This window comes from Phoca vitulina, unplaced genomic scaffold (assembly GCF_004348235.1).
Source record: "Phoca vitulina isolate PV1807 unplaced genomic scaffold, GSC_HSeal_1.0 scaffold81, whole genome shotgun sequence".
NCBI classification, from domain to species: Eukaryota; Metazoa; Chordata; class Mammalia; order Carnivora; family Phocidae; genus Phoca; species Phoca vitulina.
The window spans coordinates 5,413,106-5,428,623 of NW_022589784.1; the positions used below are offsets into that span (position 1 = coordinate 5,413,106).

Sequence of the window (15,518 nt, forward strand, 5' to 3'; positions counted from 1 at the left end):
ATCCCAGAAGGCTTCCTGGAAGAGTAGCCTTATCTGGGCTGAGAGGTGGGTGGAAGTGGGCCTTGAATGGTGAACCTTTAGCATCTTGGAAAGGGCTTATGGGGCCCTCTAAAGAATGGATAAAAACCTTGTACCTAGAATCAAATAGGACAACTGTAGAGAAAGCACACAGACACACAGGACAGCATGCCTAGGTCACTAGTGTGCAAAGAGAAACACTTGATGACACACTGGGGAACACGCTTGAGCATGTATGGGCTGTAAGCAGCGTGGCCTCAGTGAGCACCCAGAACACACCTGACCTGAAAACAGCTCTTCAAATATTTGCACACGAATGATCACAGCAGCGCAGTTCACAATGGCCAAAAGGCAGAAACAAGCGGAATGGCCGTCAGCACATGAATGCGTAAACCAAATGTGACCTAGCCATACAATGGAATATTATTCATCCATAAAGAGGGACAACATAATGAACCTGCAAAACATGAGGCTGAGTGAAAGGAGCCAGACACAATAGGTCACGTAAGGTGTGATTTCTTTGCTATGATTCCATTGCTTGGAACAAGCAAACCCACAGAGACAGAAGGCTGGTGGGTGGTTGCCAAGGACTCGAGGAAGGAGGAGGGGGGTGTGAGTGCTAATGGGGTGGGGTTTCTTTTGGGGGGGATGGAAATGTCTTGGAACTGGGTAGAGGGGGTGGTGGTATGCCACTGAATCATTCACTTTATTTTATATTTTTTAAAGATTTATTTATTTGACATGGAGTGGGGGTTGGAGAGCAAGCACAAGCAGGGGGAGTGGCAGGCAAAGGGAGAGGCAGGCTCCCCACTGAGCAGGGCCTGGGATCACAACCGCTTAACAGACTGAGCCACCCAGGTGCCCCCGAATCATTCACTTTAAGGTGATTAATTTTATGTGAATTTGACCTCGATAAAAAAACATATACCAAGAAAAACTTTTCCATCTTTTCGGTAGATTTGGAGTATGAAAAGAGAATCTAGCATGTTCTAGCCGGCAATGTGCCTGCTTCCTCTGTGCAGTTTTTGTTTTTTTTTTTTTTTTTTTTAAGTAATCTCTATGCCCATTGTGGGGGCTCAAACTCACAACCCGGAGCTCAGACTCACAACCCAGAGATCAAGAGTCCCATGCTCCGCCGACTGAGCCAGCTGGGCGCCCTGCCCCACCCCCATGCAGTTTTTGAAATCTTTTTATTGTTTTATTGTGAAACGACATCTATAAAAAGGTACATAAAACAAACTATGGATACTTATAAAGTGAACATCTGCTTACACCCACTTTTCAGTTAAAAAGCTTGTTCTCCCATTCTTTCCCCTCCCATTTTGTTTTATTGGAATTTTGGGTAACATGAAAAACAGAAACATATTAATAGAAAAAAGAAAGTACTAATCATCGATATCTCTACTGCTCCAAATTCATTACTGTTGATATTTTGACATATTTGCTTCTACTATTTTCTGTGCATATTTCCTAAAAATATGCAAATGATTTGGGCGCCTGGCTGGCTCAGTTGGTAGAGCGTGCGATTCTTGACCTCTGGGTTGTAAGTTTGAGCCCCACATTGGGCGTAGAGATGACTTAAAAATAAAGTCTTAAAAAATTATACAAGTAATTTATAAATAAATGTATCCTTAAAAAGTAGGAAGTTATAATGAAACTGCCTTCTGGTCTTCAAACTTCGTTACCGCCAACTACATAGTCTTTATTTTTTTTTTAAATTTTTTAAAAGATTTATTTATTTATTTGACACAGAGAGAGAGTGAGAGCGAGAGCACAAGCACGGGGAGCGGCGGGCAGGCAGAGGGAGAGGGAGAGGGAGAAGTAGGCGATGTGGGGCTTGATCCCAGGACCCTGGGATCGTGACCCGAGCCGAAGGCAGATGCTTAATGACTGAGCCACCCAGGCGCCCCCCCCTTTTTTTTTTAAAGATTTTATTTATTTATTTATTTGACAGAGACAGCTAGAGAGGGAACAAAAACCAGGGGAGCGGGAGAGAGAAGCAGGCTCCCTGCCGAACAGGGAGCTCGATGTGGGACTTGATCCCAGGACCCTGAGATCATGACCTGAGCCGAAGGCAGATGCTTAACGACTGAGCCACCCAGGCGCCCCCCTTTTTTTTTTTAATTTTTAAAAAAGATTTTATTTATTAGAGAGGGCATGAGTGGGGAGGGGGAAAGGCAGAGGGAAGGAGAAGCCGACTCCCTGATGAGCAGGGAGCCCAACTTGGGGCTTGATTTCGGGACTCTGGGATCATGACCTGAGCTGAAGGCAGATGCTTAACTGACTGAGCCACCCAGGTGCCCCCTACTATGTAGTCTTTAGTCCAAATTAGAATATTATATATATATTCCATAATTTGTTTTGTATTTTTATGTAGATGTTGTGATTCTCTACATATTTTTGCAACTTGTTTTCCTTTACTCAACAGCATGTTTTTGGTGCCTTTTCAGGTTGATAATATGACTATAATTTGCAGTGATACAGAGCACTGAATCGCATGCATTTTGCTAGTACATTTCCCTGTTACTGGCCTGTTGGATAGCTTTCCTTTCTCCTACTAACCACAAAGCCCCTGCAGCCTCAGGCATTGCCCTTGTGTCTGAGATGCTGAGAAGCGAGGTCTGGGCTCTTGGGGTCAGCATGTTTTCAACTATTTTAGTTAGTGCCTACTTGTCTTCAAAAATGACCTATGTCCAGGGGGCACCTGGGTGGCTCAGTCGTTAAGCATCTGCCTTCAGCTCGGGTCATGATCCCGGGGTCCTGGGATCGAGCCCCACGTCGGGCTCCCTGCTCAGCAGGAAGCCTGCTTCTCCTTCTCCCACTCCCCCTGCTTGTGTTCCCTCTCTCGCTGTGTCTCTCTCTGTCAAATAAATAAATAAAATCATTTTTTTAAAAAATGACCTATGTTCATTTCCACTCCACACCCTGCCCCCCCAGGAAAATATTCCCGTCCTCACCGCCCCCTCCACCCCGCCCGCCATCTCATTAACATTTGATAGTAATGAACTCACATTTTTGTCCTCCCTCATGGTTGGAAAATAAGTCTCATGGCAATTTCAATAAGCATTTTCCTGACTATTAGGGAGGCTGATTGACTTTTTTATTAGCAGACTTTCTTTTCCAGAGCAGTGTTAGGTTCCCAGCAACACTGAGCAGAAAATTGAGTTCCCATATACTGACGGCCAGCACAGGCACAGCCCGCCCCACAACTGACATCCCCACCAGACTGGTACGTTCGTTACAGTCAAACGTATGCCGCCATCATTCTCCCCTGTGGTCTGGACAGTTGCATAATGAATGTGTCCATCATGACGGTAACACACGCAGGACCTTCACTGCCCTAAAAAATCCTCTGTGCTCTGCCTATATTCATCTCTCCCCACTCCCCACCCCCGGAAACCACTGATCTTCTTACGGTCTCTAGTTTTGCCTTTTCCAGAATGTCCTGGAGTTGGAATCATCCATGACGTCGCCTTTTTAGACTGGTTTCTTTCACTTGGTGATAGGCTTTTAAGGTTCCTCCGTGTCTTGTCGTGACTTGATAGCTCATTTCCTTTTAGTGCCGAAGGGGATCCCATTGTCTGGATGCCCCGCAGTATACTTCCCTGTTCACCAACTGAAGGACATCTTAGCTGTTTCCAGGTTTGTAAAATTGTGAGTAAAGCTGCTGTACACATCTTTGTGCACGTTTTTGTGTGGACCTAGGTTTCCAACTCCTTTGGGTGGATACGAAGAAGCGCACTTGCCGGATTGCTTTGTTAGAGATTCGACTAACTCCCTCCCAGAGTGGCTGGACCACTCTGTACCAGCGGGGACCGGGAGCCCTGTTGCCCTGCATGCTCGCCAGCATCCCTGTTGTCAGCACTCCGGAGTTTGGGCATTCTTATTTTTTGTTGTTTTTAAAGATTTTATTTTATTTTAAAGATTTTATTTATTTATTTGACAGAGAGAGAGCACAAGCAGGTGGAGTAGCAGGGAGAGGGAGAAGCAGACTCCCTGCTGAGCAGGGAGCCCGATGTGGAACTCCATCCCAAGACCCTGGGATCATGACCTGAGCTGAAGGCAGACGCTTAACCGACTGAGCTACCCAGGCGCCCAGGAATTTTTCATTTTAATGGAGTCTATCTTATCAATTCTTTTTCTCAAGGACCACGTCATTGGTGGCATGTCTAAGAAGTTCCCGCAAAACCCAAGGTCACCTAGGTTTTCTCCTCTGTTATGTTCTAGGAGTTTTATAGTTTGGTGTTTTTACATTTAGGCCTGTGATTCATTTTGAATTTATTTGTGAATGGTGTAAGGTCTGTGTCTAGATTCATTTTTCCCCTGCAGGTGTCCGTTTGTTCCAGCACCATCATTGCAGGAAAGACCGTCTTTTCTCCGCCAAAGATGAGTTGACTCTATTTATGTGGGTGTATTTCTGGGCTCTGTTCTGTTCCATTGATCTGTTTTTCTGTTCTTTCACCAATACCTCACTGTCTCGGTTATCATAGCTCTATAGTAAGTCCTGATATCGTGTAGTGTCAACCTTCCAGCTTTGTTCTTCTTCAATATTGGGCTGCCTCTTCTGGGGTTTTGCCTGTCCATATAAACCTTAGCATCAGTTTGTCAATACTGAGAAAACTCGCTGGTATTTTGACCAAAAGTGCATTTTATCTGTAGGTCATTTTGGCAAAAACTAATGGGTTGACAATATGGAGTCTTCCTGTCCATGAACATGGATATCTCTCCATTTATTTAGTTCTTCTTGTATTCCTTTCATCAGAGTTTTGCAGTTTTCCTCATATAGGACTTGTATGTATTTTGTTAGATTTATACCAGCGTATTTAATTTTGGGGGTGATAACGTAAATGGTATGCTGCTTTTAATTTCATTTTTTTTTTAAAGATTTTATTTATTTATTTGACAGAGAGACAGCGAGAGAGGGAACACAAGCAGGGGGAGTGGGAGAGGGAGAAGCAGGCCTCCTGCTGAGCAGGGAGCCGGATGCAGGGCTCGATTCCAGGACCCTGGGATCATGACCTGAGCCAAGGGCAGACGCTTAACAACTGAGCCACCCAGGCATCCCTGCTTTTAATTTCAAATTCCACTTTTGGATGGCTGGTACATAGGAAAGTGATTGACTTTTGTACATTAACCATGTATCTTGCTATATTACTATAATGGCTTATTAGTTCCAGGAGGATTTTTTGTCGATTATTTTGGATTTTCTGTGTAGACGGTCATCTCTGTGAACAAAGACAGTTTTATTCCTTCCTTCCCAACTTGTATCCCTTTTATTTCCTTCTCTTGTCTTATTGCATTAGCTAATACTTCCAGTTTGATGCTGAAAGGCAGTGATACATCCTTGCCGTGGTCCTGTTCTTAGTCAGAAAGCTTCAAGCTTCTCCCCATTAAGTATGATGCTAGCTGTGGGGTTTTCGTAGATATTCTTTATCAAATTGAGGAAGTTCCCCTCTATTCCTAGTTTACTGACTTTCCCATGTTTTTTTTTTTTTTTTTCTCTTTTAAATTGTGGTAAGATACACATAACATAAAACTTACTATTGTAACTATTTTAAGTGTATAGTTCAGTAGGTGTAAGTGTATTCACATTGTAACCAATCTCCAGAATTCTTTTCATCTTGCAAAACAGAAACTCTATACCTGTTAAATAATTCCTCGTTTTTCCCTCCTGCCCCTGGCAACCACCATTTTACTTTCTGTTTCTGTGAATTTGACGACTTTAGACACTTCATAAGTGGACTCATACAATATTTGTCTTTCTGTGTCTGGCTTATTTCAGTTAGCACACTGTCCTCAGAGTTGCTCTATGTCATTGCATGTATCAGAATTCCATTCCTTTTTAAGATTATATTCCATTGTATTTTCTCATGTTTAAAAAATTCCACTTCTGTGACATGCTAGTTCATATCCTGTTGACCTCTTTTCTTTTGGGTGGCTCTTCTACTCACTGATATTTGGGAGTCCTTTCCCTTCCCTTCCCTTTCCCCTTCCCTGTAATCTCCATACCCATTATGGGGCTCGAACCCACAACCCCAAGATCAGGAGTCGCATGCTCCACCACTGAACCAGCCGCTGCCCCCCAGGAGTTCTTTAGTAAGTTTCACTCTGAAAAAAAAAATCTCTACTGACTAAACAGTTATTCCCTATTTCCCCCTTCCCTCCCAGCCCCTGGCAACCATAAATGCACATTCTATTTTTTATAGCTTTAGCTATTCTGGATATTTCATATAAAAGGAACCATAAAATGTGTGACCTTGTGTGTCTGGCTTCTCTTGTGTAGTTTAATGTTTTTGGGGTTCATCCATGTTGTAGCATGAATCAGTATTTCCTTTTTCTGGCTGAATAATATGTCTCGGTATGGATATACCACAGTCTGTTTACCCATCTGCCCACTTATGGACATTTAGGTTGTTTCCATCTTTTGGCTATTGTGAATGGTGCTGCTATGAACATTCATGTACAAGTATTGTTTATCTGTTCTCAGTTCTCTGGGGGTATATGCCTAGAGTGGAACCGCTGGGTCATATGGCAATTCTGTTTAACTTTTTGAGGAATTGCCAAACTGTGTCCCACAGTGATTAACCATTTTACATTCCTACCAGCAAAGTATGTGGGTTGTTCCTTTTTTCCACATATTTACCCACATTGTTTTTTGTTTTGGGGTTGTTTTTTCTTTATCCATCCTATGGATGTGAAGTACTATCTTGTGGTTTTCACTTACATTTCCTAAGGACTTACCATGTCGAACCTCTTTCATGTGCTTGTTGGCTATTCGTGTATCTTCTTTGGAGAAATGTCAGTTCAGGGGCGCCTGGGTGGCTCAGTCGGTTAAGCGTCTGCCTTTGGCTCAGGTCATGATCCCAGGGTACTGGGATCGAGTCCTGCATCGGGCCCCCTGCTCAGTGGGGAGCCTGCTTCTCCCTCTGCCTGCCGCTCCCCCTGCTTGTGCTCTCTGTCAAATAAATAAATAAAATCTTTTTTTTTTTTGAAGATTTTATTTATTTATTTACAACAGAGAGAGAGACAGCTAGAGAACGCAAGCAGGGGGAGCGGGAGAGGGAGAAGCAGGCTCCTGGCTGAGCAGGGAGCCCGATGCGGGGCTTAATCCCAGGACCCTGGGATCATGACCTGAGCTGAAGGCAGACGCTTAACGACTGAGCCACCCAGGAGCCCCAAAAAATAAAATCTTAAAAAAATGTCAGTTCAAATCCTTTGCCCACCTTTTGTTTCTTGTTGATGTTGTAGTGTTCCAGGAGTTCTTTATATATTCTGAGTGCTAGGCCCTTTTCAGATCTGTGGTCTGCAAATATTTCCTCCCACTCTGTAGGTTGTCTTTCTGCATATCCCTTCTAAGTTACATTTATTAATATGAGTATCTCTCAGCACGTTTCGCAACTCTGAAGGCTAGAACAGAGGCTGTGTATCTGTCTACCTGAATCCCCTTCTCCTGCCCCCCAAGGTCAAAGGTAACATCACAGTTCTGACTTTGTTTCTATGTCCTGCTTCCTAACGAAACAGCCCTACTGGACAGATGTTCTGGCCTAAACAGTACATCATTTTCTTTGTTGCTTTTGAAACTTGTAGAATGGTCAACAATTTTCCATGATGCTGAATGGTTTTCCAAAAACAGTTTACCAACTCACACTCCCCGCTGTAATAGATTGAGATTCTTGATCCCTGTCTTCTCCAACACTTGCTTTGTCCAATTTCTTTCTTTTTGCCAATTGAATGGGTCTAAAATGGTATCTGCTAGTCTTGCTTTGCATATCCCTGATCATTAATGAGATTGAATCCGTCTTTTCATGTTTATTGGTCTTGACTGTTTTTTCTGCTATAAATGTCCATGTCTTTTGGTCCTATTTTCTTTTGTAGACCTGTTGTTGTTTCTTGCTGATTTGAGTGTACTCAGAACATCTGGATGTGTCTCTAGGGATAATGAGGAAAGGTGTGTGTACTTCTGGTTCTTGCCAGATTCCCCTCTTCAGGGGACTCACCAGGACTGGTCCCTTTTCTATGCCAGTCCCAACAGTGGGTGCCAACAGTGTTTGTATCAGGACAGCTGGTGAGAAAGGGATTTCACTGCAGTCTTCAGCTGCCCCCTGCTTATGCTGAGTGAGCATAAGCGTCCTTCCATTCATACCCTTCCTGTGGACCACCTGCCCGCCTCCTTCCTCCCTCCTCCTCCTCCTCAGATCAGCTCTCTTCACAGATGTTTAAAAACGGAGGGATAATTGACATTGCTTCTCTCTTTTTTTTTTTTAAACAATTTTATTTATTTAGTTGGCAGAGAGAGGGAGAGCACAAGCAGGGGGAACGGGAGAGGGAGAAGACGGCTCCCCGCTGAGCAGGGAGCCCAATGCAGGGGCTCGAGCCCGATGCAGGGGCTCGATCCCAGGACCCTGGGATCATGACCTGAGCCGAAGGCAGCCACTTAACCGACTGAGTCACCCAGGGACCCCTCCTGCTTTGGTTCTTGTTCTCTCCTTTCTCTTCCCTCCAGGTCTTTCCATCTAGTCTTGAACATCTCTCTAGCTCCCCATCCCCCCGCCCGGCTCACGCTGGCTGCCTCCTCTCCTGGTGCCTCTTTCTCCGACCCCTCAGTGTCTCTTCTTTCTCGCCTCCTGTGTGCTTGCTTGTTCCTGTGCCACCTGCAGCTCCTATTTGTGCCCCCTTCCCTGTCCTTCCAGTCCCTCTTCCTGTTGTCTCTCCCAGGGGCAACAAAGCAGGGCCTTTCTCGTCCCTTTTGCTGAGCAGAACGACCAGATCCATACCCCTGCCCTGCTTCCTGCCCCCCACTGCCCGCCCCAGGGCCCAGCTTGGTGGTCTCCTCCCCCTTCCCCCACCCTCCTAGCCCCCCTCTTCCTCTTCCACCTCTGCCCCTCTAGGGTCCTTTCTCTCTTCTTTCTCGCTCTCAATGACCTGGCCTTTCACACACTTCCTCTCCCCCATGTCCCTGTCCTCTGCCACCTCTCAATCCCAGGCCTCTTCTCCTCTTTGGTGCCCCCGGGGGCAGCACATCTGGCCCTGCACGGCGGGGGCGCTTGTGGTGTGATTCCCAGACCCTCAACACCTTCCCGCAGAGCTCCTGCAGAGGTGGTGACCTCACCCAGGCTGATCCTAGGGGAGCCCACTGGAACTCATCCCCTGGGCCCCATTTCAGTGTCTCTACGGAGGCCCTGGGATTCTGCCAGCCTCGAGCAGGGGCTGCCCAGCCTGACTTGGGTGAGCCTAGTGCCTTCTCCCCTTTAAGCTGGGTCTGTGAGTGGCTGGCCAAGGGCGGCCCCGTGTTGGAAAGAGGTGGCTTGGCTCTAGTCTTGGCTGGGAGCCAGGGACTCACCTGGGGGGGGGGGTCTCTATGCACTGCCTGCTGAGTCCCCTGGGGGTGGGCATGTGTCTTGGGGTGAAGATGAGTGTCTCATCAGTAGGATATGTAATTAGAGTCCCCTCGGGGCCTCCGGGGATGGACGAGGAACTCTAACAGGGACATAAGCTCTCAGAGAATTTGGCTCCGTTCGTTTTATTGGACTCCTTCCGGCCTGGAGCTGGCTCTGGCAGGCCGCAGGGGCGGCCTGCTGAGCGCCCTCCCCAGCTCTGTCCAGCTGCCCAAGGGAAGGGAAGGGAGAAGGGAAGGGCGGGCAGAAGGAAGGGGCTGGAGAGAGATCATTAGCCCTCGCCCCGCCTCCCCCGGGTGAGGGCCGTCCCTGTCTCCAGAGCTGGCCCCAGGGCCACCGGTCCAGGCGCCCCACACATCCCAGCCACGGGGCACTGGGGGCCGGCCCTCGAGGCCAGTCCTCGGCTGGCTATGTGGCCGGCGTGTGCCCGTTGGCCAGCCGCCCGCCCAGCCGGCTCCGAGGGCCGTCCGCGGGGGCTGCCCCGGGCCTGTGAGCCGCACCGTTCTTCAGTGGCAGGTGCTCCTGGACCGCCTCCCCATCGCTCGAATCGGACTCCTCCACGTCGCTGCGGACGTCCTTCTCCATCTGGGGAACAGGGAGGGGGCGTGAGGCTTGGGCCGGGCCGGGCCTGGGGGCTGCAGGGGGCACACGCGAGCCACGCCTCCCCGGCCCTACCCGGCCCTTCTTCAGGAAGCTGTAGAGCATGCGGAGGATGAGGCAAGACCAGAACACGTGCAAGAGCTGCAGCACCATCAGCAGGCCGTTGAAGAAGTAGTAGCCGAAGAAGGGGCTCCACTCAGCAATGGACTCGTAGTACGTGGTATAGAGGATCCTACAGCCACGGAGCAGGAGGGAGATGGGGCTTCAGCAGCGGGACCTCTCACTTGTGTGACCCTCCTGGTTCCAGCACCTTCCATGGCCCCCTCTGCCCCCCAGAGGGATAGCGATGTTCTTTAGCTGGGCATTTAAGTGCCCTTCTCACCTGGTCATATTAAATTGTCAGAACACACACTTGCTGACTGGCCATTCGTGACCATGAACCCTAAGGGGATGCTTAGTGGTCTAGCTGCTCCCCTGCGTGTTCTTTCACACCTTCTCTCCCCTCCTCAGAGCCCCCTTGGCCCCCGGCCCCCCAGGCAGTGAGCTTTCGCCCCGCCCCGCCCCGGCTGTGCGGTCACCAGTGGCCTTGCCCAGGCAGCTGGCCCTCCCTTCCCGATGCTCTCCTCCTGGGCCTTCAGGGACCCGCATGCCTGTCTCCTCCACAGGCTGCCCTGCCCTGCAAATATCGGGGGCTCCAGGTCACCCAGTGACCCCATCCAGTCTTGTGGCTGCAAACTCTGGACATGTGCGTCTCTGTCTAGAAGCCTGGGGTTCTAGACAGACCCCTTAAACCAGCACAGCCAAAGCTGAGCACCTGCTCCTCAAGCAGCAACTCTGAGCTCATGCCTGTTTCATGACCCTCGAGTGACCCCAAGTGTACCCACCTCTGTCACCTGCAGTGGTCCAGCCCCACCATGGCTCACCTGGGCCAGCGCAGTCCCCTGGGCTCTACCTCTCCAGGCCTCCCCAGTTCTGCTCAGGCCTCTCACCAGCTGTTCCCCAGCAGCCACCAGAGGGCGCCTATGAGCCTGAGCCAGGTCTGTCCCTCTTCTGCCTACAGCCCTCCAGGGCTCCCTCCTCACTGGGGTAAAAGCCTAAGTCCTTCCTGAGGCCCCCAAAGCCCGGAATGACCTGCCCGGTCTGTCCCTTCTTCCCTGTCTCCCCCTCGCTCACTCTGCTCCAGCCACATGGGCCTCCTTGCGGTACCTCCACAGCAGGCCCAGTCCTGCCCCAGGGCCTTTGCACATGCTGTGCTTGCTGCTTGGACCACTCTTCGCCTATGATCAGTATAGGTTTTCTCTCTCCAGTCTCTCTGTATGAATGCCATCAGTGACGTCTTCCCTGACCAGCCTAATTCCAACTACCTACACACTTCCTGTGCCCTTCCCGACCTCATTTTCTCTTTAGCACATCACTTTCTCATGCTTTATATTCTACTTGTTTGCCTTATTTATTATAGTCCCCACCCACGCCACGTCAGCTCCACTTGAGCAGGTATCTTCATGTTGCTCCCTCATCAGCAAACAGACTGGGCAAAGACTTTAGTGAGTGGGTGCCCAACCCTGCCTCCTCCTCCATGTTCCAGGCACAGGGGAGAATGATTGAGCCCAGAATGCTGTGCCCAGTGCCAGGAACACCTTTCCTTGCCTTCTCCTGGAAGCCTCCCAGCCAACACCCCCAACACCATGGGTCAGGAAACTGAGGGTGAGGCAGGCCTGGATCTCAGACATGCCCTCCCTCCCTGCTCCCCAACCAGCGGGAAGGCAGACTCACTGCGTAGGGAAGAGCACGAGGCGAGTATAGAAGAAGACCAAGGAGAAGATGATGAAGAAGGCGTCGCACACTTTCCGCCTGTTCGTGTAATTGAACATCTTACCGGCCTGGGGAGGGCGGCAGAGAGAAATGGCCTCAGGTCAACGGTGGCGAGGGAGGGGGGGGAAGGGGCGAATAGGTGAGAAGGAGGGTGCTGGGAAAGGGCAGGGCTTCCTCTCCAGGAACTGTCTAGAAAGGTGAAGTGTGTGTCTCCGGGAGTGTGAGAAGCTTCATTTCTCTGGAAGCCAGAAGGGGGCGTGGTCTCACGGCCGGGGAGGCGGGGTGGGGTGGGGTCTCCCCTCCCGGGAAGGCTGGGAGATGGGGCTGGGAGGATGGGGCTGGGGGGGGAGGGTCAGGCTGGGAGGGTGGGGCTGGGGGCGGGGTCAGGCTGGGCCAGGCCCACCTCCAGGAGGGAGTCGGAGGCGTCATGCAGCAGCAGCACCAGGGACCCGATGCGCAGCAGGTTTGCGCTGTAGGAGAACACGATCAGGAGGATGGTCACGAAGTGGTGTGCCACCTGCTCCTTGAAATCCTGCGGGAGACGGTGGGTCGGAGCAGGGATGAGTCTGGGGGGGGCACCCCACCGGGCTGGGGGCAGGCCCTCTCTGGGGGCTGGCTGGCTGGCAGGCATCTGTACCTTGTGGACTGCGGGTCCTCCCGCCTGAGGCACCAGAGGGGGGGTCTCAGGGTAGGGGGTGAGGCCATCCCTCCCTATGCGTGATTGGATCACAACCTCCCCGCCCCCCACCCCCAGCATCACTTCCCAGCCAGATTCTCGGCCCAGCCTCACCTTACGCTTGACATCAAAAGGCAGCGTGATCAGCAGTGAGACGTAGAAACTCAGCTCCAGGAGGTACCAATAGTACAGGGCCGGTTTCAGGGGCTGTGGGGCGTGGGGCAAGGTTAGCTGTGTGGGGGGGGTCGAGGCTCGGGGGTGGCGGGGCATGGCTCAGGGCCCTCCTCGCTTGCTCAGAAGCAGGACCCTTGAATCCCCATGAGTGAAGAAGGTGTAAGCTCCCCGTCCCCGGAGGTAGTCAAGGGCAATGGTTTTGCAGCAGCTCCTGCTCGGAGGTTCCCGGTGTCTAGCCCCTCCCCATTCCGCAGGGGAGGCAAAAATACAGAGTGGAACTCGAAGGGGAGTCGTGTGATGTCCGGGGTTGGCTCTCCCGCCCGCGGCTGAAGGAACTCTAACCACCCCACCCCCCACCCCCAGTCTCCGAGCTCCACCTGCCACTCACCTGATTTGGGTAACTGTCCCAGCACATTGCCGGTGTCCACAGCCATGACTCCTGCAGGGACACGGGAGTCTGAGGCTGCCCAGAGGTCAGAGCCCAGCGCTCTACCCCCCCGGGGGGGCCCTCCCCAGGCCTGCTCTCATTCTAGACCCAGAGCTGTGGGCTGCGGACCCCCAGCTCCCGTGCACAGCGTGTCCTCAAAAGGCACCTGAGCGGACGCTTTTGCACGGGCTCCCTCTGCCCGAACCCCTCCGCACCCCCCAGTCCAGGCCCAGTGCACCGCAAGGGCTTGTGGGTTGGGTGGCGGGGCAGGCAAGCGGCCGGGAACACTCACGTGGTAGAGGATGGACAAGCCACCAAAGAAGGAGCACAGGTAGAAAGCAAACCTCCAGCTGCAGATGGGGAGGGAGCCCATGAGGCAGCCACCGGAGGCCCGGGCTCCACCCCCCCGCCCCGCACCCCCGGAGTCCCCGCCTCAGCCCCACCCCGGGCTTACCTGGCCTCGCAGAACTTCTTGGTCAGGCAGGGCCGGTCCTGGTTCCGGCGCCTCCGGAACCAGCGCTGGGTCTGCTGCAGTGTGAGGCCACACTGGGCCGCCAGGAGGGCCATCTGGGGCTGGGGAGAGGTGATGCGGGGGGAGTCACAGAGGAGGCTTCCCGTCCATGTCCCAGGACAGATGAGACCCAGCTGTGCTTCCCCCTACCCTAGACCTCGCCTGTGGGATTGTCTGCCTATGGACATGGGGGGGGTCCCCCCAAAACAGGCAGTATGAAAATCAGCCCTGCTCACAGGAGAGGCAGGTGGCTGATGGGGACTGGGACTAAAAGCGGCTGGGGGTGGGGCAGACCCCCTAGAGGTTTTCCTATACCCTTCCAGAAGAGTCAGGTCTTACCCCCGCCCCAGGCAGGTAGTTGAGACCTTGCCTTCCACCCCTACCTGCAGAGGGAGGGTGACCACGGAGGGGGAAGGTCCCCTCTACCGAGAGCCACAGTACAGTACAGGTCTGCTGTGGTCGACGCCCCCCAACCCCCAGCAGTCAGGCCTTCCTCTCTCACCAGCTCAGCAGAGACCTGCTCCCCACCCCCCCAGGCGCAGGATCTGCCCACTGGGACAGCTGGGCTGGCTGGTGGAGTGGGGGTAGGAGCGCTGTGGGGGCACAGAGGCTGCCCTGGGCTTTCCCTGTTCCTGACAACAGGCCCCATCCCACTCCCAGGCCCCATCCACACGCCCCCCCCCCCCTGCAGGCCGACGGGGATGGAGAGGGGCATCGGGGGGCTCTCACCTCCTTGGGCTTCCACCCTTCTGTGAGGAAGTACTTCTCCAGAGTGGCATTGGGCTTCACCAGCCTCCTGGCATGATTGCGCACACCTAGCAACCGGCTCAGGGGCATGCCAACAAATCTGGGTGCAGGGGAGACAGAACCTGTCAATCCAGGTGGGGAAACTGAGGCTCAGAGGGGCCAGGTCACACACTGGGAGCCTGGAGGGGTAGCCTGGCCGCTGCACTGGGACCAAACCTAAGAAAGGCAGCTGGGCGGCCAGTCTTCAGGGTGGGGATGTGGAGGTTAGTTTTCGGGGTCTCAGGCAGCTCCACTCAGTTCCAAACAGGAAGGAGAGACCCCTCACTGCTTGTCTCATGGTGGTCCGGGTCCTTGTCTGTCTCCTGCCAGGCTGGGGGGGTCCCCACAGGCAGAAAGGAGCAGGGGCACTCCCACTCAGGCCTCCACTCGGGCCTCCCTTCTCCCAGTGTGGACATGTGGAGGGGCCTGGTCCCTGGCCAGTCATCATACGTCCCACTAGACCCCGCCTCCCGGAACTTCATACCCACCAAACATCAGAGAGGGATAGTAGGGGGCTGATGGAAGGACGGCAGGGGGAGTGAGGTGGGGGGGTGAGGGAGGGATGGTGGGGTGAGCTGGGGGTTGTGGGGGATGGGGATTTGTGGGGGCTGAGGGGGGATGTTTGGGGAACATTTGGGGAACCTGAGGCTCAGAGCAGCTCAGCAAGGAACTCCTTCCAGACTCAGTCATGATGGGGAGTGGGGGAAGAGGGGACTGTCATTTCTTGAGTGCTGACATCTACCAAGCATGGGTCCAAGTGCACATTAGCTGCTGGCTCATTTAGCTCTATTGTCAAAGTCCCCATTGTCCTGATGGGCAAACTGAGGCCCAGACAGTTCAGAGAGATGCCCAAGGTTACACAGCGAGTGGGTAGCAGACTGGCCCAGGATTTACTTCAAAAATGGCGAGAACCTCTGCCTTCGACCCTGGAAAAGCTATCCCATCCCCATGGCCCTTTGAAAGGACACCTCTGGGATGTGAACACAACCCCCTACCTCTGATGAGGCCATTAGTTAAATACACAACCCCCCACTCCAGGTTCCAGTAGTGAACCTGGGCGTAGTCTCACGTCCTCCCCCCCCCCCCCCCCCCCCGCAGGAAAGCTGGCGACTCGCCCTT

At 52.3% G+C, this 15,518-nt stretch overlaps 1 protein-coding gene across 3 annotated transcripts in view; it reads right to left on the minus strand.

Moving 5' to 3' along the window:
• Positions 1-8,447: 8,447 nt before the first annotated feature.
• CERS4 (ceramide synthase 4) overlaps positions 8,448-15,518 on the minus strand; it is a 33,214-nt gene continuing 26,143 nt past the window's right edge. For all 3 annotated transcript variants that reach the window (XM_032394694.1, XM_032394695.1, XM_032394693.1), the window contains 9 exons: positions 14,343-14,460; positions 13,557-13,675; positions 13,395-13,452; positions 13,064-13,114; positions 12,616-12,708; positions 12,229-12,357; positions 11,787-11,893; positions 10,089-10,245; positions 8,448-9,998 (listed from right to left, as the gene is read on the minus strand). In XM_032394694.1, the coding sequence (XP_032250585.1) occupies positions 9,822-9,998; positions 10,089-10,245; positions 11,787-11,893; positions 12,229-12,357; positions 12,616-12,708; positions 13,064-13,114; positions 13,395-13,452; positions 13,557-13,675; positions 14,343-14,460 (1,009 nt within the window). In that variant the 3' untranslated portion in view covers positions 8,448-9,821. The remainder of the gene's footprint in view (positions 9,999-10,088; positions 10,246-11,786; positions 11,894-12,228; positions 12,358-12,615; positions 12,709-13,063; positions 13,115-13,394; positions 13,453-13,556; positions 13,676-14,342; positions 14,461-15,518) is intronic.